The sequence below is a fragment of the Bos taurus genome, chromosome 18 (assembly GCF_002263795.3).
Source record: "Bos taurus isolate L1 Dominette 01449 registration number 42190680 breed Hereford chromosome 18, ARS-UCD2.0, whole genome shotgun sequence".
In the NCBI taxonomy this organism is placed as follows: domain Eukaryota; kingdom Metazoa; phylum Chordata; class Mammalia; order Artiodactyla; family Bovidae; genus Bos; species Bos taurus.
In genome coordinates, this window is record NC_037345.1 from 50,508,542 (window position 1) to 50,530,189 (window position 21,648).

A 21,648-nucleotide genomic window follows, 5' to 3' on the forward strand; every position below is an offset into this window, starting at 1 on the left:
CCCCTGCCCCCCGGCCGGGGGCCTCGCTGTCTGGCGGATCCGCGGCGGGAGGAGGGAGGTGGGACGGCCTGGGGCGCGAAGGGCGGCGGCAGCTGGGACCGGCAGGGGCGGCGGGGGGTTTTTGAAGCCGCCCCGGCCCCACCCAGGAAGCGCGCGGGGCGGGGGCGGCCCTCAGGGGGAGGGCACGGGGGGGGGGCCGGGCCACGGTCCGCATCTTGCGTGGGCGGGCTCCAAGGGGGGTCCCTTAAGCCCGGGGGGAGGGGGCGGACACCCGGCTCCGCCCCACCAACAGGGTGCTGCCTCCTGGCGGTCGAGCGCCACCGAAGCGGGCGGCAGTGATGCGTGTGGCTTTGAGGACTGGGCCGGGGGTCAGCGAGCATAAAGACCTACGTAGTGCGCAAGGCTAAGAGAATGGGGACGCAGGATACAGGGGCTCGGAGGTGGACCGCCTCGAGTGGAGAGTGGGAAACCGGGGCAGAGGGGAAGAGGGTGAGCCACAAGCTAAGGAGCCACTGGGGAAAGGGGCACGGGGCAGGGGGAACCCCCAAGGAGTGGGGGCCCTTAAGAGCATCACCCAGAGTGGGGAAGGGGGTCAGACGCTGAGGCAGAGGGCAAGGGAAGGGGACTTGAGGAGGAGGGTAACAGTAGGAGGAATCCCCCCACCCCTGGCCCACGTCTGACAGATGAAGGTCAAAAAAGCACCCACACTTGAAAAGCACCACACCTTTATTGAGCCCTTCCATGTGCCAGCAGCTTCTCTGCACCCAACCCCTGTGAGCCCAACACACCTGCTGCCCCCATTTTACAGATGGGAAAACTGGAACTGGGAGCAGCAGCCACTGGGCTTGAGGCGCTAGTCAGGTTAGAAGCTGCACCAGCCTTGACTGGGTCAAGGCATACAGTCTCCAAAGCCCATACTTCTGACCACTGCACCATCCTGCCCCTTATGGGGTGTCCCAAGATATGGCTGGGGGCCAGCCATCCTTATAGGCTCCTTCAACATTCAACCCCATAGCGATCAAAGTGGCGCAGCAGCAGGCTCAGCTCAAGGTGCACGGTGCCCCCGGAGGTGGTGTGCAGGCGATAGCGGTCAGCCCCACTGTAGATGGCATCTCCGTGCAGCAGCTGAGGCCCGCCACCCACGAAGGCCCTCGCCAGCTGCTCTCGCCAGCTGCCCAGGGGTCGCCACGTGGGGCAGTCCAGCTGGTGGGTGCCTGGACTGCTGGGCACATGGCAAAAGCCATAGCCTGCAAGCTGGCAGCGGCCGAAGCTGTCCTGGGACCACACCTGGAGATGGAGCCGGGGCCAGCCTGCAGGATAGGAGGGAGGGAGGAAAGGTAAAGGGGGACAGCCCAGCCTCTTGCTCCTGAAGAACCCAGGCCCAGTGCTTCCCTGCCAGGTTTCTGCCCCACCCTCCTCCTCTGGACTACCACAGAGCAGCCAAAGGGATCTTTCTGAACCCAGGTTCTTCCTCTGCTCAAAACCCTTCCATGATTCCCTAATGCTCTCAGTATAAAGTCCAACCTCAACATTCTAGACCCGTGAGGTCTGGCCTCTGTTGAATTCTCTGTTGGCCTCCTCCTCTGTGTCCCCACCTCTGGGGAGCCCAGTCCCCAGGTGAGGGTGTTGGGCCTTGTCCTGGATGCCTCCTTCCTTCCCTCCCCATGGCCACACCCTGTCCTCTTTCCTGGCCTCAGGGCCTTCTTTCTTGCCTTCTCATCTTTCACCTGGCAGCTGGAAGCATCTTTCTCCCCTTTCCATAGATTTCCCAGTTCCTCACTCAAGATACAGTTCAGCTCCTCACCCTATAGGCAAAGTGCTTGAGAGATCCAGCCCCCTTTCACCCTCCTTTCTGAGTCTCTCTGAGCTTGGCCCTGTTCTAGAAGCTGGGGATACAGCAGTGAACAGGGCAGACAAAAATTTCTGCCCTTGTGCAGCTGACATCTTAGACAACCAACACAGTAAATACGCAAATTATAGGGTATGTCAGATGGTGATAACTGCCCTGGAGAAAAATAAGCTGGGTAGGGTGGGAGTAGGCATGCAGTTTTAGAAGGCGGTGATCAAGAAAAAATTTACTGAGAAGGTGACATCGGAGGGAATGCCTAACGGAGGGAAGAGACTGGGGGCTATATGGCTATCTAGGAAAGAGTGCTCCCAGCACAGGGACAGCTAGTGCAAAGGCCCTGAGGTGGGAGCTGCCTGGTGGGACTGATGTGGCTGGAGCAGATGGGGAAGGGGAGACAGAACCAGATCAAGCAGGGCCCTGTCCTTCCATGGTAAAGCTTTGCCTTTTACCTTGAGTGATGTGGGGACCACAGAGGGTCCTAAGCAGAGGAGGAATGTGGCCTGACTTAGGTGTTCACAGGAGGGACACCTCAGTAAAGACTCTATGGTAACAGCAGAGTGAGAGGTGATGGGGGTCGGGGGAGTGATGACATTCAGGATGCATTCCAAAGGTGGAGCTAATGGGATTTCCTAATAGAATGAGAAAAGAAACGGCAAGGGTATTTGGGATCCTTAAGAGCTGAAAGAACTGTGCCTGCCTCACCTTCCAATCCGGCACCCATGAGGCAGCCAGAGGGATCTTTTTTTTTTTTTTTTTAATTGCAATCTTTTTTTTGTTTGTTTGTTTGGCTGCATCAAGTCTCAGTTGTGGCACATGGGATTTCTGTTGCGGCACTAGGGCTCGAGAGCCCACAGGCTCAGTAGTCACGTGGACCCAGCTGCCCCACAGCATGTGAGATCTTAGTTCCCTGACCAGGGATTGAACCTATCTCCCCTGCATTGGAAGGTGGATCCTCAACCCCTGGACCACCAGTGAAGTCCCCAGAGGGATCTTTTAAAAGCAAAATCTGACTTGTCAATCACCTGCTCTGGCTCCCCAGATATGGCCTCCACTCTGTGGCCTGGCATTGAAGATCCTGCAGGGCCTGTTCCCTGTCCCCTGCCACATCACCCCTTGTAGTCTCCCTGCTCACCCTCCATCCTCCAAATACCTGACTCACCTTCCCCCTTGACCCTTCCACACATGGCTTTCTGCCTAGAACCCTCTTCCATCTTTCCATTTTAATGGCTCCTACTGACTCTTCACAGCAAAGCTAAACATTCCCCCTCCTCCGGGAAGCCCTCCTTGAACTCCCCAGCAGAGTAAGGCACCTCCTCTGGGCTCCCAGAGTCCTTCAGGATCCCTCATCCAGGCCTGCCCACTCCGAGTTGCCACTCAGGGTAGCTCTTTCTCTCCCTAGAGATGATCTGTGTGGGAACAGAGCTGGGCTAGCAGGGGCTGTCTCATCACTGACATCTCCTTGGCCCCCTCTGACACAGGGCAGGTACTCAGTAACTATTATTTATATGATAGAAATATATGGCATATTTATCTAGACCATTTCCTGGAATCTACTCCTTTCTAATGACACAAATATTCCTCCAGAAAAGGTTTTCTGATACCCCTCCTCTCTCACATATTCATTGACCCTCTGAGCAGCAGAAAAGCCCTGCTTGCAGAACAGCCACTAGCCTTCACCTCTGTCTCTCTCATAACCCTCTCCCAGCTTCCTCCTTTTTTCTTCTTTTGGCTGAGCCAAGTATTGTGTGGGACCTTAGTTCCCCTACCAGGGATCAAACCCAGGCCCCCTGCATTGGAAGCACAGCATCTTAACCCCTGGACCTCCAGGAAGTGCCTCCCAGCTTCCTTCTGATGGAAGATTCTCTTGCTTTGTCTCTGTGAAAGCCACGTCTCTCTCCCCCCACATGCCCCTTGACCTTGCCCCCTTCACCCTGGCCTCTGCCCTGGTTCTAACAAACTCTAGAGCTGGCCTGGGGAGGTTTCAGCTCAGCCTCTCCAGGGCAAGTCTGGTCAGGAAAGGGACCCAAAGGCACAGGAAGCAGGGCCAGCACTTGGTGGTTCCGGTTCTGGTAGCATGGGGGTGCCGCTAACCCACCTCCAGTTAGTCTAGCCTGAGGCCCAGGCTGGGAACCCACCTTGAAGGCCTTTGGTGGCGAAGTGCAGGTCGATGGGGTGGGACCAGTAGGCCATGTCCCCTATCTGGGGGGTGTCCACCTGTGTTTGGCCCTCCCGCACGCCTGACAGGAGCTTCCATGCTGCCCCTGCAAGTGAGAGCCGGGACATGGATGAGGTCAGGGCGAGGGGTAGGAGACAGTCCTCAGGAAGGGGATCCCACTGTGGCTGCAGGACCCCCTTTCTCCCTGGAACTGGGGGTGGGTGGTGGTCAAGGGTTGCAAAGTGTAGATTCTGGAGCCAAATGTCTAGATTTAAATCCTGGCACTATTTCTTCCTGCCTAAACAACCTTGGGCTTGTTACTTTCTCTGCCTCTGTCTTCCCATCTGTAAGGTGGGTATAATAATAATGCATCCCTCACAGGTTTGTGAGATGATTAAATGAATTAATACACATGAAGCACTAAGAAGTGTCCATGGCATAGTGCCTGCTGAATAAGTGTTGGGCATCCCTTTGCTGCTGCTGCTGCTACTAAGTCACTTCAGTCATGTCCAACTGGGTGCAACCCCATAGACAGCAGCCCACCAGGCTCTCCTGTCCCTGGGATTCTCCAGGCAAGAATACTGGAGTGGGTTGCCATTTCCTTCTCCAATGCATGAAAGTGAAAAGTGAAAGTGAAGTCGCTCAGTCTTGTCAGACTCTTAGTGACCCCATGGACTGCAGCCTACCAGGCTCCTCCATCCATGGGATTTTCCAGGCAAGAGTGCTGGAGTGGGGTGCCATTGCCTTCTCCGGGTATCACTTTATTATATTACTATTCTCATTCCACATTTAGAGGCCCTAGTCCGAGGACCAAGATGGGGCCAAGGGTGTCCTTCATGAACAAAAGCACAGAGCATATCGTGAAAGGTGCATCGTAATAGCAATCCTACCGAGGGTGACAGTCACAGCAAAAATGCACTGAGTGCTTACCAAATGCCAGACGCTGTGCTAAGCGCTCTAGTAATGAATTCATTTAATCCGCCTTCTGGGACTCTTAATCCCCACCCCACCCCCTGCTTACAGATTCTCCTCCATAGCCCACAGGCCCTGCAAGGCCTGGCCTGTGCCCTGCCCCCTCCCCACCCCCACCCACCACCTTCCTGAGCTCATCTCTCATCACTTTCCTCATTCCTCACCACTCTCTGGCCTCACTGGTTCTATTTTTGTTCCACTCTTCAGGGCCTTTGCACTGGCTGTTCCTTTTGCCTAGAAAATCCTGCTCCTGGATGTCCCCAGACTTTTTTTTTTCATACTTCAGGGATCAGCTCAAGTGCTATTTTCACAGAGGTCTTCTCTCTCACCCTCCTATCCCCAAACTAATCAATCCCTCTCATATCATCTCTCAGCTCATCTCTTCCTAGGACCTAGTACACGATCTGTAGTCATTGGACTCATGTCTTTATCTGTTTATTTATTCTCTGTCTCCCCTACTGTGAGCCCCAAGAGAGCACGGATCTCATAAAGTACTGGATCCCTAGGATCGCAAACCCAGATCTTGATACACAGAAGGTGCTCGATACGTGTTTGCTGGACAAAGAAATGATCCTAGGAGGTGGGGGCTAATACAATCCTCATCTTACAGGTAAAGAAACAGACTCTGAGAAGGAATGGCACTTGGCCATTCATTCCACAAACCTTTACTGAATACCTTCTCTGTGCTAAGCACTGTTCTCCACGCTGGGCCTACAGCAGGACCGAAGCAGACCAAATCCCACAGTGGAGCTAATTCAAATGGAGCTCTGTTTTGTTTCTGGTTTGTTTGTTATTTGTTTTTGACCGTGCCTTGAAGCATGCGGGTATCTTAGTTTCTCGACCAGGGATCGAACCGGTGTCCCCTGCAGTGGAAGTGTGGAGTCTTAACCACCAGGGAAGTTCCTCAAATAGAGTTCTGACTGATAGCAGAGACCAAACCCCTTATCTGACTGCCCCTCGGCTCTCTCTCGAGAAGAGAGAGCCTCTCCTCCCTGGCGAAGAGCCCCCCTGAAATAATAAAAATCATGTTGGTTACTGCTCCCTTCTGGGCCAAGTGAGGAAAGCAACAGACCCTGAGTCAGGATTCTCACATACAAGACTTCCTGATGCTGCTATGAAGGACAAATAGTCCCATTTTACGGACCAGGAAACTGAGGCTCTGAGAGGGAACAGCGCTTGCCCAGGGTCACAGAACAGATGAGTGGTAGGGCGCTGGAAACCGAGTTGATTCCAGGCTTGTCTTTTTCACTCAACTGGAGGATCCCAACTTCCCAGGGAATCTCAGCGACTAGTCTATCCACCAGTGAAATCACAAAGGACTCTGGACCTAAAACGATGACAATGGCCACACTCATTTCATGGACATGTATCTCTGCTAGACAACATATCCCAGGCTTAGAAACAAGAGCCCATCCAGCTGTTACACAATCCAGGCAAGTACTTACAAGGACTTACAAATCCAGGTCCTCTTCTAAGGGCTGTTGATATTCATGTAGTCCTCATAACAACCCCATGAGGTAAATAGTGTTATTATTCCCATTGTACAGACAGGGAAATCGAGGCAAAGACAAGTGCCCAAGGTCACATAATTAATAAACAGGAGCTGGTTTTGAATCTAGGCAGTCTCTGCTCTTAACCTATCAGTACTCTGCTGCCTCTTAGATGCTATTAGCTTCATTTTCAGACAAGGGAACAGGCTCAAAAAGGTCAAGTCCGAAGACTCCCAATTAATAGGTAAGGGAGTTTGTATTTGAGCCCAGACTTGGTGACCCGTGGCTCTATCACACTAACCACCACCCTCTACCGCCTCTGATGGAAAGGCATGAAAACTGGGACCTCCAAGGTCCCTCTTGGGCTTATGTGGATGGACTTGGATGACTATCAGAACCAGGTTTCTACGTTTTCACAGAGAAATATGAATACAGGAGGGTGGTCTCTCCTCTTAATTCCAAGATGGAAACTTCCGTTCACCTTAAGAACTCAATAAACGGAGATGGTGAAGCAAAGAATTAAGATGGGGGAGTCACCCAAGGTACCTCTAAGACAGTGAATGAAAGCCAAATAGTGTTGTTAGGGCTGTTAAATGTTTTGAGGATTGGGAGTGTGTGTTGGGAGTAGGTGGGTGTGTCAAGCCTATATCCTTGCTGTGTGTGCTAAGTCACTTCAGTCGTGTCCGACTCTTTGTGACCCTATGGACTGTAGCCTACCAGGCTCCTCTGTCCATGGGATTCTCCAGGCAAGAATACTGGAGTGGGTTGCCATGCCCTCCTTAAGGGGATCTTCCAGACCCAGGGATCAAACCCATGTCTCTGATGTCTCTTGCATTGGCAGGCGGGTTCTTTACCACTAGCACCACCATGGGAAGCCCTCAGGGAACGTGTATTGAGAGACTAGAACTCAAGAGTTCCCAGAGGTGGGATGGGAAGGGATAAGAAGGGAGCCTGAGACTCGCATGAACAGAATGTGGTTGGGGTAGGAGTCCTGAGAACTGACAGAAGCTGAGGACCAGGGACTGAGCCAAGGGGTCAAGGAAAGAAGGTGGAGCAGCTAGACTGAGAGGTTTCGGTGGGGAAATGAACCATGTCGGGGAATACCTGTGTGGACGCCCCACTTGCATAACAGGCTACTTTCCGAGAAACCGGTGGCCCCCATGATCTGTCCGATCACGTGCACCTCAGCCATTGCCCTGAAAGGGGAAAATATAATCACAGCCTTATGAGAAAAGTGTACAATTATCTCCACCTAATAGATAGGAAGACTGAGGCCCACCAAGTAAGGAGCAATACGTGGGATTCCAAGCTAGTTTCGTCAAACCACTGAGGTTGCGGTTTCAACCACGATACTAACTGCCTCTCCAGGAGAGTCTCAGAAAAATGAGGGGCGAGTAACGGACTCTCCAAGGAGCTGGCGCGTAACTCTGGCTGCCTCTAAAATAACTTCTTCCTAGGCTCAACGCCGCGGAAAGTCCCGCCCCAGGGGGCCCAATGGCTCCGCCCACAATACAAAACTCCGCCTCCCACGTCAGATTTCCGCCCCCCCCCCCCCCGCCAAGTCCATGAGGCGCATGCGTCGCTGGGCGCCTTAGCTCCGCCTGTGAGTTCGCGCATGCGTTATTCCTACCTCAAAGTACCTAACGGTTAGGAGAGGCGAGAACGCTGGCGGGGATTGGAGTTCATGGGCCTAACCTGTCCCTCTCTCCGCAGGTGCTGACTTCGCAGGTCTGGCTCACGCCTCTCCTAGGACCTTCCTGGCAGCGAGAGAGCTGAGGCGCAGATCTCTCCGAGACCGCGCCCGCCTCCTGCCTCCCAGGTTGTTGCTGGGGCAACGGCAGCCTCCTCCCCTGGCCTTGCACCCGCCCTCCGGGTTGCTAATTGGCCCTAGCGGCATTTTGGGGGCGGGACTATGCTGTGATTGACATTTTCTTCCCCCCACCCGTCTCCATTTTTGGGTAAGAAGTCTCTCCAGCCACGACCCACGGTTCAGCCATTTGCCGCGTCGCCCGGTTGTGGCCATGTTGAGCGCGGCGAAGAAGTTTGAACACTGTCTCAGATATTCTCATAACAGAATAAGCAAATCCATCCATGCCCCATTACCCCTCAAACTGTCTCTCAACAGGGACCACAAGACAGACTTGAGCCAGAGCTAAGGGGGAATCTCACGAGTTTGGATGCATCCCTTTGCCTCCTAACTGGAAATAAACTTCATCTGGTTGGCGGGGTTCCTTTTTAGAGTTCCCCCAAGCTCCTCAAAGACTGATAAATCCAACTTCCTTCTCAGAAATACCGCCCATTTCTTCATTGTTAGTGCTGATTCTGAGCAATGAGTGGGTGGGGTGGGGGAAGGGGTAAGAAATGAGGAACTGAGGCCCACTTTATCTGCAGAAAATCTTGTTTTTGAAGGCTGGACTCTGTCAGTAACTTAGGACCTTGCACAGCTCTAGGTCTCAGTTATCTCATCCATGTCATGACCCCAAGTGGAGTGACTGAGGCACTCACATGTTCTGATTTCTTGAGCAGTACCTTCTCCACCCTCCAACTCCAGTTGAACCTTAGTTTCTGCCTTATTCCTCCAGCCCAGACCAGGAGTCCAAAGGGAACTTATTCCCCTACTTATTGTAAAACGGGGACAGCAAAAGTTAGAGTCACCAGCTCAAAGTTATAGGGAGGGGGGCAACATTTCAATGGGATAGTGTCGTGGATTGTGTGCAGGTTAGAAAGGATTTTCCAGACATGAGGCAGAATGAGAGGAGGATAGAGTTTATTCGAGAGGGAGATGCCCTTAGAACAGCAGGCCTACCTCCTGACAGAGCAGGGAGAGCTGACTGTTAGAACAGCAGGCCGGCTCAAGAGAGCCAACGCCTTTCATCGGCTAGTAGCCAATTTTTATAGCCTGAAGACAAAACTCCTGCTGGAAGGGTGGCATTAGGCGATTGGTTAGGATGCTATAGGGTGAATAATGGAGTGGGTGTTTTTACCTAATATGGGATCAAGGAATTGAGTGGCTTAGATCTGGGGGGCGCTCATGGCAATGGTTGCTATGGGGGCTCTGGTCAGTTCCTGAGATGACCTTAGTACAGGCCTTCACATTTGTGGACTTGGTACAAGGCTTTACACCTGTGACCTTGGTGTAGGGCTCCACAGATAGTATTTATATAGAAAAAAAATAATTCAATATGTATATAATTCGATAATATTTCACTAATAGGTATATTTGAAAGCTACCATTTATCAAGTGATTTCTCTGTGCCAGCCACTGTAAACTGATTGTTTTGCAAGCATGATCTTTAATCCTTAGATATCCCATGTGTGTGCTCAGTCGTGTCCGACTGTTTGCAACCCTTTGGACTGTAGCCCTCCAGGCTCCTCTGTCCATAGGGATTTTCCAGGCAAGAACACTGGAGTGGGTTGCCATTTCCTTCTCCAGGGGATCTTCCTGACCCAGAGTTCGAATCCATGTCTCTTACATTGGCAGGTGGATTCTTTACCACTGCACCATCAGGGAAGCCCACAGATATCCCACAGGGTGGGTAATTATCAGTTTTATTTAAGAAGAAGAAATTAGGGCAAAATGATTTATCCTTAAACCAAATCGACCATAGTTCTGTCTTGAGCTACGTGCTCAGTTGCGTCCGACTCTTGTGACCGCATGGACTGTAGACTGCCAGGCTCCTCTGTCCATGGAATTTTCCAGGCAAGAATACTGGAGTGGGTTGCCAGTTCCTACTCCAAGGGATCTTCTTGACCCAGGGATCAAACCCACATCTCCTGCATTGGTTGGTAGATTCTTTACCACTGTGCCACCTGGGAAGCCCATAGTTCTCTCTTACTCTGTCCCAAAACTTTATGTTCTTCACCTCCTGCTGTCTCACTTCTCTTGGATACACATCTCATCTCCTAGTATCAAAGGAATATGGAGGTCATGGGTGTCATCCTCAACTCCAACACGTCCCATGTCCAGCCAGTCATCAAAGTCCTATACATGGGACTCACCTGGTGGTCCAGTGGTTAAGACTCTCTGATTCCATTTCACTGGGCACAGGGTTCGTTCTCTGGTCTCAGAACTAAGATCCCACATGCCACACAGCATGGCCCCAAAACAAACAAACAGAAGTCTCATAAAAAGCTCCTTCTTAAATATTTTTTCTTCAGTTGGTTTCTTTCCCACTGGTAATGTTAGTGATTAAGAAAATGCTTCCCAGTTCACCTACCTGGATTTAAGTCTTAGTTCTGGCCCTTCCGTTTGACCTTTAGCCTCTCAGTTCCCTCGTCTGTAACAGGAGAATGAGTAATGGTACCCACTGTGTTAGATTATGGTCAGAATTTAATGAATGTATGAAGCTGGACATTTAAAACATGTCCATAGATTCTTGACACTCCTTTCACTAGGTGGTGGAGCCTGCCCCTCTTGAGTATAGGCTGTACTTTGTAACTTGCTCCAGTAGCTCCTGGTACAGTTGTTACTGTGTGACTTCTGAGACTAAGCCATAAAAGGCATTGAGGATTCCGCCTCCATTTCTCTCTTGCATGGCTCACCTTGAGAGAGCCCAGCCACCACAATGCGACAGCAGGGAAGCAGCCAGCAGAGAGACCCAAATGGGGAAGAACCAAAGCCAAACAAACCAGCACCATGTGAGAGACCCATCTTGGAAGGAGATGGTTCAGCTGCAGCAACGCTTCAGGTGACTATTGCAGCTGGCCACCATGCCAGCTGTAACTTCATGACACCCTGACCCAGAGTCAGCCCACAAACCGATCAACAGATTCCTGACCAACAGAAACTGTGTCTGATGGTAGTATTTGTTGTTTTAACCCACTAAAGTTTTGGAGGATTTTGTTATGCAGCAATAATAACAATGTAAATGACTAATAATAATAATACAACTGCCCAATGAATTTAGGGTAGTGCCTGGCACATAAGAAGCACTATAAATGTTTATTATTATTGATGGTTTTTACTGTTCATGTTGTTGTTACTGAGACAGCACATTTTACATATTTTTTACAAGAAGCACACTGAGTATCTCTTTATGTAGTTTTTATTCTTAAAGTCTTTTAAATTGTGAGAACATACTCATAAAATTTACCATTTTATCCATCTTTAAGTGAACAGTTCAGTGGCCTTAAGCACATTCACATAATTGTGCAATGTCTCTAGAACTCTTTTCATTTTGCAAAACTGAAACTGTACCGATTAAACAAAAACTCCCACTCCTCCCTCCCTTCCTCTAGCCCCTGGAAACCCCCTATTTACTTTCTACTTCTATGAATTTGACTACTGTAGGTACCCCATATGAGTGGAATCAATATTTGTCCTTTTATGACTGGGTTTTTTCATTTAGCATAATTTAGCATAATGTCCTCAAGGATCAGCCATACTGTAGTGCATGTCAGAACTTCCTTGTGTTTCAAAATTATATGGCAATTATTTATTTATTTTGAAGCATCGTTGACCTCCAACACCATGTTAGTTCCAGGTGCACAACATAATGGTTTGGTATTTCTATACATTACAAAGTGGACATCACAGAATTTCCTTCCTTTCTAAAGTTGAATAATATTCCATTTTAGAAATAACTCTGTTTTCTTTATTCATTCATCTAGTTGAGTTGCTTCCACCTTTGGGCTATTGTGAATACAGCTACTATGAACATGGGTGTATACACACATCTCTTTAATACCTTGCTTTCAGTTCTTTTGGGTATGCACCCAAAGAAGTGGAATTGCTGGATCATGTAGTAATTCTATTTTTAATTTTTGGAGGAAATGCTGTACTCATTATTAGAGTGACTGTTCATCCTCTTTTATATCTTGGCTTTTTTTTTTTTTTTTTTGGCCAAGCAGAGTGGCTTGTGGGATCTTAGTCCCCTGACCAGGGATTGAACCCAAGTCCTCGGCAGTGAAAGAGCCTAGTCCTAACCACTGAAACACAGGGAATTTCCACATCTTGCATTTTTCACTCAGTGATACGTCTTGGAACGTTATCCATATCTTTAGATAGAACTCACATTTTCAAAAATAAATGTTTGGCAGTATATGTACAGAAAAGTGCACAAATCATAAGTGAACAGCTGAATTAAATTTCATTAACTGAACATACTTGGTAACCAGAAATCAACTCATGAAAAGAACATGACTAACTTCCAAGGATGCCCTTCATGCCTCATCCAGGATGTCCCCAAGGGAAACCACTAACTGGACTCCTAACAATATGCATTAATTTTGACTGGTTTTGTACTTTATATAAATGAAATCTCGCAGTATGTATTACTTTGTGTCTGCTGTTCCTTGCTCAGTGCTTTGTGAAATTTATCCCATGCCATTGCACGTGGCTGTAGTTCTTTCATTCTCATTGCTATATAGTTTCCTTTGTGTGAAGATGCTATACTTTATCCATCTATTGATGGGAACCTGTTTTCCGGTGGACATATGTTCATATCTTATTGGACTGGAATTGCTGGGTCATTAGGTGGCTCACTAGTAAAGAATCCACCTGCCAGTTCAGAAGACCCAAGAGACATGAGTTTGATCCCTGGGTTGGGAAGATCCCCTGGAGAAGGAAATGGCAACCCACTCCAGTATTCCTGCCTGGAAAATACCATGGACAGGGGAGCTGGGCAGGCTACGGTCCATGGGTCACAAAGAGTCAGACATGACTAAGTACACACACGCACACACAAGATATGTTCAGCTATAGAAGAAACTGCCCAGTTTTCCTAGTGGTTGAACCAATTTGAATGCTCATTCAGCCTAGTGGTTGAACCAATTTTAGATGTATGAGAGTTCCCCTGCTCCACATCCTTACCAGTACTTCCTGGTGGCTTCTTCTATCATTTAGCCATTCTGATGAGGGTGTATTGGTATCACATTGTGATTTTAATTTGCATTTGCCTGATGATTAGTTGGGTAATTTTTAAATGTTCATTGCTACCTTGGATTTCCTCTTTTTGTGAAGTTTTGTTCAACTTTTCACTTGATTTTCTTTTCATATATATATGAACACATATGTGTTACATATATGTATACACATATACAGATATTATATTCATAATATTATTTTAACAGTAAAATTCTCCAAGAACTAGAGGATTTTCCTATATAACCATAATACCAGTTTAATATTTCCCCAAGTATCGATTTAATATTGATAGAAAACTATCATCTAATTCATAGTTTGTATTCAAATTTCTCCCTTTGTCCCAATAACACACCTTGTCACCATCTGCTCTCCATCTGGGGTCACACTTTGTGTTTATTTGTCATGTTGCTCTAAGTAAGTAAGTGTTAGTTGTTCAGTTGTGTCTGACTCTGCAACCGCATGGACTGCAGCCCACCAGGCTCCTCTGTCATGAGATTTTCCAGGCAAGGATACTGGAGTAGGTTGCCATTTCCTTCTCCAGGGGATCTTCCCAACCCAGAGATCGAACCCAGGCCTCCTACATTGCAGGCAGATTCATGTTTCTTTGTGTGCGGGCTAAGTCACTTCAGTCATGTCCGACTCTTCGCAACCCCACAGACTGTAGCCCGTCAGGCTCCTCTGTCTATGGAATTTTCCAGGCAAGAATACCAGAATGGGTTGCCATGCCTTCCTCCAAGGGATGTTCCCGACTCAGGGACTGAACCGGAGCCTCTTATGTCTCCTGCATTGGTAAGTGGGTTCTTTACCACTAGTGCCACCTAGGAAGCCCGTCATGTTTCTTTGGTCACATTTAACCTAGAACAGGCTGCCGACTTTTAGATTTTTATGTTTTTGTTTTCATGACACTGACATTTTAAAAATATATATTTAATTTGGCTGCATTAGGTCTTAGCTGTGGCACGTAGGCTCTCTAGTTGTGGCACATGGGCTCCAGAGCGTGCAGGCTTCATAGTTGCAACTCACGAACTTAGTTAATCCTTGGCATCGTCCCCTGCATTGCAAGGTGGATTCTTAACCACTGGACCACCAAGGAAGCCCCAATACTGACATTTTTGAAGAGTTCAGATCAGCTACTTTATAAAGTGTCCCTCGATTTGGCTCTGCCCCATGTGTTCTCATGATTAGATTCAGATGATGCATTTTTGGCAGAAGCATCATAGAAATGATGTCATGTCCTTCCTTTTCAAGTACACATCAGTAGGCACACGAGGTTGATCAGCTCCAATACTGATGATGTTCACTTCCACCACCTGATTTAAGTGGTGTCTGCTGACGTTGTCCGTTAATACTGTTTTTCCCCTTTGTAATAAGTTATCTGTGGGGGGATCCTTTGAGACTAAATATATGTCCTGTTCCTTATCAAACTTTCACTCAGTGGCTTAGGCTTCTGTTAATAATCCTGGCTGGGATTTCATGTTCAGTATTTCAGGACCATCACAAAGCCCAAGAACCCTGGAAGGGGCAGGGAGACTGTACAAGGCTGATGGTGGCCAGAGAATGTAGTGAAGTGACTAAATCTCTAGGGTGCGGGACTTCCCTGGTGGTTCAGTGGTCAGGACTTTGCACTTCCACTGCAAGGGGTGCAGATTCTATCCACGGAATAAAATCCTGCATGCAGATGACCAAAAAAAAAAATCTCTAGGGTGGCCTAGGGGGTCAGGGGGCCCCATGTTGCTCAGGGATTCAGTAAAAATCAGTAAATTCAGCCTCAGTAAAATGTATTGATTCATCCTCAGTAAAAAAGGGAAGCTGGTAAGAATTCATGTGCCCATGCCACAAATAGGTATTGAAGGCCTGCTTTGCACCCAGGCACTGTTCTAGGCCCCGAGGCACAGCAGTGAACAAAAGAGAGCAAATCCCAGCTCAGCTGCAGCTGGCACTGAAGTGGGGGAATTCAAACTACAAACAGCCAAAGTATGTAGTATGTTTCACAGTGATAAGAGCAAGGTTAAGGAGACAATAAAGAATAACAGGTTATCTCTCCTGATAGAACAGTTCTGCTCCCTCTCCTCCTCTATCCTCCCGTGGGTCTCCCCGCCTGTTGTCAGCCAGAATATCTGACTGAGCCAAGTGCACTTCCAGACACCATCTGCTCTCCCTGGGAGTGGGGCCCGTGCCAACTCCAGCGTCTGGACTCTTGGCACAGAGCCCCAGAGCCCTGGAGCGAGAGAACTCTGGTCGGCCCCACATTAGGAAGGGAATCCTCCAGTTTGGCTGTCTGGGACTGGTGAGACGGAAGGCTTCCGAGAGACAGGGAAGCCAGTGCAAACTGGGTGGCCTCCTTGAAGGAGGTCAAGGCCTGTAGGGTGAGAAGAGTTCCTTCATCAAACTGAAGATGATGGCTACATTAATAAATAATTCTATTCCTAAGCAGTATTAAACACGTTCAGAGTGCCTAGTTTGGGGCAAATGCTGGACATGTGTTAATTTCACCTAATTGAAGTGCTTTATATATGTGATCACAATCTAAGAGACAGGGAGTACTTAATCCATTTTACACATGGAGAAATTGCAGTTCAAAAAGGTGATGCTATTATCCAGAGGTCACATAGCGAGTGCTTTGAAGAGCCTGGAAAGGAACTCAGGTCTGTGTGGGTCCAAACTGTAACTCATAACTACCGCCTGTACCACCTGATAACCAGCACACCATCCCTGGCCCACTCCCACCGCCGGCCCTTTCCCTGGAAGCCCCCACCTCACCTTCTGCCTCTGTTTTCACCCCTCTACGTGGGCCAGCAAGAAATACAGCCTTGGGTTAGAATCTGCCTGTGGGTCCTGTTACTAGTTGCTTACCTCGGACCAGTGAACTCACACACATCTCTCAGCCTCAGTTGCTTGATGTGCAGAATAGTGAGAGAGATCGAGAGGAATCCGTGAGATGATGAATGCAGGGCATCTAACGCAGGGGCAGGGCGTGGGTCACTACACCCACTGACCCTGCCGCACGCTCTTAGGCAAGCTCTAACTCTCGGCGCCTATTTCCTCCTGGGCACGACATGACCACCAGTGACAGTGCTTCTCAGGTCGTTCTCAGGAATAAACTGTCCGTGTATATACATAACGTGTGTATGTAAAGCACTAAGAACCGTGCCAACAGTTAGCTGGGGTTGCTGCTTTGACTGTTGGGCAGCGGGGAGGGCGGTGGGCAGGAGGCGGGGCCAAGCCAAGAAGGCCCTGGAGAATCGGGGTGCTCCCTCCTCCGTCCTGCAGATTTAGGGTCTGGGTTCAGGGAATCAGGGCCCGCTGTTCTTAGAGACTCCCGCCCACTCCTCCACACCCGGGGTGGTAGGGGTCCGCGCCCGGCGCTGACGTCGGCCTTCAAGGCCCCATCCTCCGGCCTCCGCGGAGGGCGGAGCCCCGGAGCCCGTAGCCCCGCCCCCATCCCCGCCCCCGCGCGCTGCGGGCCCGGGGCGCTGAGAGGGGCACTGGGCTGAGCGCGGAAACCTTGAGCCAGCAGCCAGGCCTGGACCCTGGGGAGGGCGGGGCTCACTGAGTGCCCCCACCCTGGGCGGCAGGGTCGGGTCGGGTGTCTGTGCAGGGAACCCAGGAGGTCCTGGCCTATGGCTGTGGGCGGTGAGTGAGGGGCGCAGCTGCGGGCCGGGAGCACCGCTTTTACCCCAGGTCTTGGATTTAGGGACAGGGAGGCAAAACCTTGGCGAGGAAATCGGCTCAAGCCAGGTTTGGGCTGAGGGCGGGAGACTTGGGGACCCTCCCTCTCCCCCCGGGCGATCGTGAGGGCCAGGAGAATATTCTCTATGGTTGAGTGGAGTGTGTGGTGGGTTGGTGGTGTTCTGGGGGAGGGGTGCAACGGTGGATTCTGGTCAAACAGGAGGTGTCTGGGGAGCAGGTGGGTGTGGGTCATGAATGTGGGTGGAGTAAGAGGGGTGTGTGGACCCTGGTGTTTGGGGCAGGTGTGCAGGGGAAGTGATGGAAACAGGAGAGTGTTCCATCTGCATGTGTGGGAAGCCTGTGCATATACCTACATCAGGGGAAATTCTGATGTTGAGGGGATTAGGATGAATGTACAAGGAGTTGTTTGGGGTGAGTGTGTAAGAAGGTTGCAGGCCTCAGAGGGGTGTTTTCTGGGAGCTCATGTTGTTTGGGGCAAACTGTCCCTTGGGACATGAGTGTGCACAGGTCGGGGTTGGGCTTGCCTGGTCGGGTATGTGTGGCAGGGGACTTGGGTATTGAGTATGCAGGCTTGTGGGGCACAGGGGGTGTGTGGACTAAGCGTCACTGGGGATGGCTGTGTGGGAGAGGGATGGGAGTATGAACTCAGGATAGGTGTGTAGTTCATGGGCCAAGTAAGTGTGTAAAGCATGGTTTGGAATAACTGTGGAACAGGTGTGTGGTTTTGCCCTGAGGAGAGAGAAGCCCAGAACTGAATGTTCAGATTCCTGAGTTTTTTTTTTTTCTCCCCCACAACTTGGACCATCCTCTTTAACTCTTTTTTAAATTATTTATTTATTTGGCCATGCTGGGTCTTAGTTGCAGCACACGAGATCTTCAGTCTTCATTGAGGCATGTGGGACCTAGTTCCCTGATCAGGGACTGGACCTGGGCCCCCTGCATTGGGAGTGCAGAGTCTTAGCCACTGGACCACCAGAGAAGTCCCTTTTTAACTCTTTAGACCTCAGTTTTGCTTAAATGGGTCTTAGGATGGTTCAGTTACCTAGTCTCTGCCTGGAGTCTCTCCAAAGCCAGGAGTCAGGGGAGAGATGTAGGTGAGACTATTAACAGCCTGTCTTAAAAAAAAAAAAAAAACAAAAAAAAACAGCCTGTCTTGTTCTTTCCCCTTCCCCTAGGAAAGAGCCTCTCCCCAGCCATGGACAGCCCCAGTCTTCGAGAGCTCCAACAGCCCCTACTGGTGGGTGGAGAGCTTCCCATCCAGAAGTCCGGTGAGCCTGAGCTGGGGCCTCCCTTTCGAGAGACAGCCTTTGCGGAATCGCTGAAGGGTTGGCAGTTCCTGCCACCATCTCTTCCTTCTGTGAGTGCAGGACTAGGGGAGCCAGGGACCCCCGACTTTGAGGTAGGAGCAGCACCACTAAGGAAGGCACCCTAGTGGGAACTGGGGGAGGGGGCTGGCGGGAAGCCCAGCTGTGGCCAACATCCAGCAGGCTGGCAGAGGGAGTGCCCATCTTTGGCCTGGAGTCTCACTTCCCAACTGCATGCATGTTCCTGGGTTTCCAGTTGTGGTTTTTCCTGTTCTTCCTCTCCCCTGGTTTCTTTACCTTTTTCTCTCCAGATTCGTCTCTCATCTTTGTTCCTTTTGGCTCTTTCTTCCCAATCATTTCTGACCCCCTTGTTTTCTCTCTGTCTCTCTAAAGCTGATACATCTCTGCACCTCTCTCTTTTTTTCTCCCCTCCAGTTAATGTCATTTTTTATCATTTCTTATTCCGTGTCCATATTCTCAAGCTTGTCTTTTATTTGCAAAGCATGGTTTTCCTGTTGCTACTGCTGTTTAAGAAATCACCCAGAACTTGGTAGCTTAAAACAACAATCACTATCATGGCTCATGGTTTCCATGGGTTGGGAATTTGGGAAGGACTTGGGTGGTTCTGCCTCAGGGTCTTTCATGAGGTCAAGGCCAGCCAGTGGCCAGAACTGGAACAGTCAGGGTCTGAATCAGCAGGGGGGTCTGGTTGGGTATCTCTCTCTTAATGTGGTCTCAGGGCTTCTGCAGGAGTCACCCCATGTGGGCTGGTTTGGGCTCATAGCACGTAAGCTTCAGGGCAGCACTCCGAATGTGCCTCCAGCCCTCCGGCAGGAGTGTTTCAACAAAGCTGAACCTGCCTCACCTTTTCTGACTTAGGCTTGTGAGTCGTGTGGTATTATTTCCACCACATTCTATCAATTACAGATGAATCATAGCCTGCCCAGACTCAAGGAAAGTGGACACAGACCTCACCCCTTGATGGGAAGATTATCAGTCACACTGTAAGAAGAGCCTGTGGGAGGGGAGAGGTGGTTATGGCCATTTTTAGAAACAGTCCGCCACACCGTGGCAGTAAGCTTCACTTCGACATGGTTATGTGTCTGGTAATTCCAGTATTTGAAGACTTTCAGGGCCTTATTATTTTGCTAGTTCTCCTCCATGGTTCCTGTGTACCTGGTTATCTTTGATGGCTTGTTGGTTATTGTATTTGAAAAATGGTTTTGAGGGTTAGAATCAAAGTACCTTGTCCAGAAAGGATTTGGGTCTGCTTCTGTCAACTGCCTAGGGGCACTGCCATTCAGAGATCATTTTTAATCTAGTTCAGGGTGTGAATGAAAGATTAATTTTTCCAGGATCGGGAAATGCCTGCTGGGCAGAAGGGACCTTCTCTGTTAAATTAATTTTGATTTTCACTTCAGTTTTGGCCTTACAGTAACTCCTTAAAGTCTTGTGAGCTATTTGATGCAAGATTAAATATATATATATATATATACATATATACATTTCAACTGACTCATTGGAAAAGACCCAGATGCTGAGAAAGATTGAAGGCAGGAGGAGAAGGGGACGACAGAGGATGAGATGGTTGGAGGGCATCACTGACTTGACGGACATGAGTTTGAGCAAGCTCCAGGAGTTGGTGATGGACAGGGAAGCCTGGTGTGCTGCAGTCCATGGGGTCACAAAGAGTCACACACAACTGAGCGACTGAACTGAACTGATATATATATATATATATATATATATATATGTAAACCTAGAACCTGTGGTTTCAGCAGGCAGGTTTGTCCTAGTAATTCAGGCCACCAGAGCTCTCTCCTCTGATCTCCATCTTTTTTGCAGGTTCTGGTCCCCACTGGTTTCTGTGTCTACTTCAGGGGTTTATAACTCAGGGCTTATGAGCAGCTGTAATACCCACCCATGACTGGACCTGTGAACTTCTTGAAATTGAACTCATAGCTTTTGAGCGTGGGTGAGGTTTTTCTCAGGAGGCAGGGTCCAAAGCTTCCCCTCGGAGGCATCCAGGATATAGAGGGGTCAAGAGTCTATCTCTGGGAACATTTTTCTCTCTTGGTGTCTTTGGGGGCATGGGGAGCAGAGCAGTGGGGCAGGGACGGGGGATGGAGATGCCCACTCAGGCCATCTCCTGCCCACAGGATGTCTCATCCAGTGACAGTGACTCGGACTGGGGCGGGGGCGGCCCCCTTCCCCCGCTGCTGCCCCACGACCACCTCGGCTTGGCTGTCTTTTCCATGCTGTGCTGCTTCTGGCCCTTGGGCATCGCCGCCTTCTGCCTGGCCCAGAAGGTCAGTCTCTGGGTGGGGTTGAGAGGGGACTGGATATAAGAGAGAAAATGGCATTTGAAAGAAAACAAATGAGAGGAGCCCTGCTTGGGTGGGTTGGGGTGGTGGGTGGGAAGTGATGAAGAGGACTCACGTAGAAATATTCAGGAGTGAAGTGAGGCGTGTTTGTCACAGAGGGGAGTGCAGAGTGAGCTCCACTCCTAGGCCTGCCCCCCAGCCTCTGGTAAGGTGGTGGTCAAGCCACTTAACTTCCCTGTGCCTCATTTTCCTTATCTGTAAAATGGGGATGACTAATTCTTACCTCAGGGTCATTGTGAAGCTCAATGAGTTAGAACTGTGGCATATAGTAATATATGTCTATTTTTATTAGTCACCTAGTAAACCCAGTGCCCAGCTGTGCCTGACCCACAGTAGCTGCTCGCTGTTTTTGGAACATATGAATACAAGGGTGTGGGGGTGGGGGAGGGGTCGGGCTGCGGGAAGCAGGGTGGGATGAGGGGACGCCTGAGTCACCGCTGCCCAACGCCTCTACAGACTAACAAGGCTTGGGCCCAGGGGGACGTCCAGGGGGCAGGGGCCGCCTCCCGCCGAGCCTTCCTGCTGGGGGTCCTGGCCGTCGGGCTGGGCGTGTGCACATACGCGGCCGCCCTGGTGACCCTGGCCGCCTACCTCGCCTCCCGGGACCCGCCCTAGCTGCCCCTGCGGCCCCCGCTGTGAACCCAGAGGCCGGCCGCCCAGCGCGTCTGCGGTCGAGTGGAGAGTCCCGGCGGACGGGGCGGCAGCGGCAGCATCCAGAAACGGGAGTGGGCTGGGCCGCCCCCTCCCTCCCCGCCTTCCTGGAGGCCGCAGAGAGCGATTAAACACCAGACACTCTTGCCGCCAAACCTGTGTCTGTCTGAGTGTGTGGGCAGGTGGACAGGCGGGGCCAGAGTGACAGGCTGTCCCCCGGGGTGTTCCTGGACACCTCAGAGCCAGAGAAGGGAGAATCCATGGAGGCTCAGAGGGCTCCCAGATGGC

The 21,648-nt window shown here is 50.3% G+C and overlaps 2 protein-coding genes across 5 annotated transcripts; one reads left to right on the forward strand and one right to left on the reverse strand.

Annotated features, from left to right (window-relative positions):
• Positions 1 to 708: 708 nt before the first annotated feature.
• Positions 709 to 8,587, reverse strand: B9D2 (B9 domain containing 2). Of its 3 annotated transcripts, none has more exons than XM_005219023.5 (4): positions 8,107 to 8,587; positions 7,571 to 7,662; positions 3,985 to 4,110; positions 709 to 1,310 (listed from the first exon to the last, which is right to left on the reverse strand). In XM_005219023.5, exons 2-4 carry the CDS (start codon positions 7,656 to 7,658, stop codon positions 997 to 999), a joined length of 528 nt encoding a protein of 175 aa, XP_005219080.1. In that variant the 5' UTR covers positions 7,659 to 7,662; positions 8,107 to 8,587; the 3' UTR covers positions 709 to 996.
• An 8,187-nt stretch (positions 8,588 to 16,774) lies between these two features.
• On the forward strand, positions 16,775 to 21,506 carry TMEM91 (transmembrane protein 91). 2 transcript variants are annotated; one of them, XM_003587255.6, is made up of 4 exons: positions 16,775 to 16,964; positions 18,197 to 18,420; positions 20,485 to 20,634; positions 21,166 to 21,506. In XM_003587255.6, the coding sequence occupies exons 1-4, from the start codon at positions 16,952 to 16,954 to the stop codon at positions 21,322 to 21,324; spliced, it is 546 nt and encodes a 181-aa protein (XP_003587303.2). In that variant the 5' UTR covers positions 16,775 to 16,951; the 3' UTR covers positions 21,325 to 21,506. The 2 variants fall into 2 exon arrangements, with proteins under 2 accessions (XP_003587303.2, XP_010813261.1); XM_010814959.4 differs by having other exon boundaries at positions 18,197 to 18,378.
• Positions 21,507 to 21,648: the final 142 nt, after the last annotated feature.

What these genes read in the sequence shown, in the direction of transcription:
- B9D2 (XM_005219023.5), bottom strand. Translation starts at nt 7,658, where the DNA reads ATGGCTGAGGTGCACGTGATCGGACAGATCATGGGGGCCACCGGTTTC. An exon ending in CAAGTGGGGCGTCCACACAG is followed by an intron (nt 4,111 to 7,570) that starts GTATTCCCCGAC and finishes TCTCACTTGCAG; the next exon opens with GGGCAGCATGGAAGCTCCTG. An exon ending in CGCCACCAAAGGCCTTCAAG is followed by an intron (nt 1,311 to 3,984) that starts GTGGGTTCCCAG and finishes CCTATCCTGCAG; the next exon opens with GCTGGCCCCGGCTCCATCTC.
- TMEM91 (XM_003587255.6), top strand. An exon ending in CAGGGACCCCCGACTTTGAG is followed by an intron (nt 18,421 to 20,484) that starts GTAGGAGCAGCA and finishes TCCTGCCCACAG; the next exon opens with GATGTCTCATCCAGTGACAG. An exon ending in CCTTCTGCCTGGCCCAGAAG is followed by an intron (nt 20,635 to 21,165) that starts GTCAGTCTCTGG and finishes ACGCCTCTACAG; the next exon opens with ACTAACAAGGCTTGGGCCCA.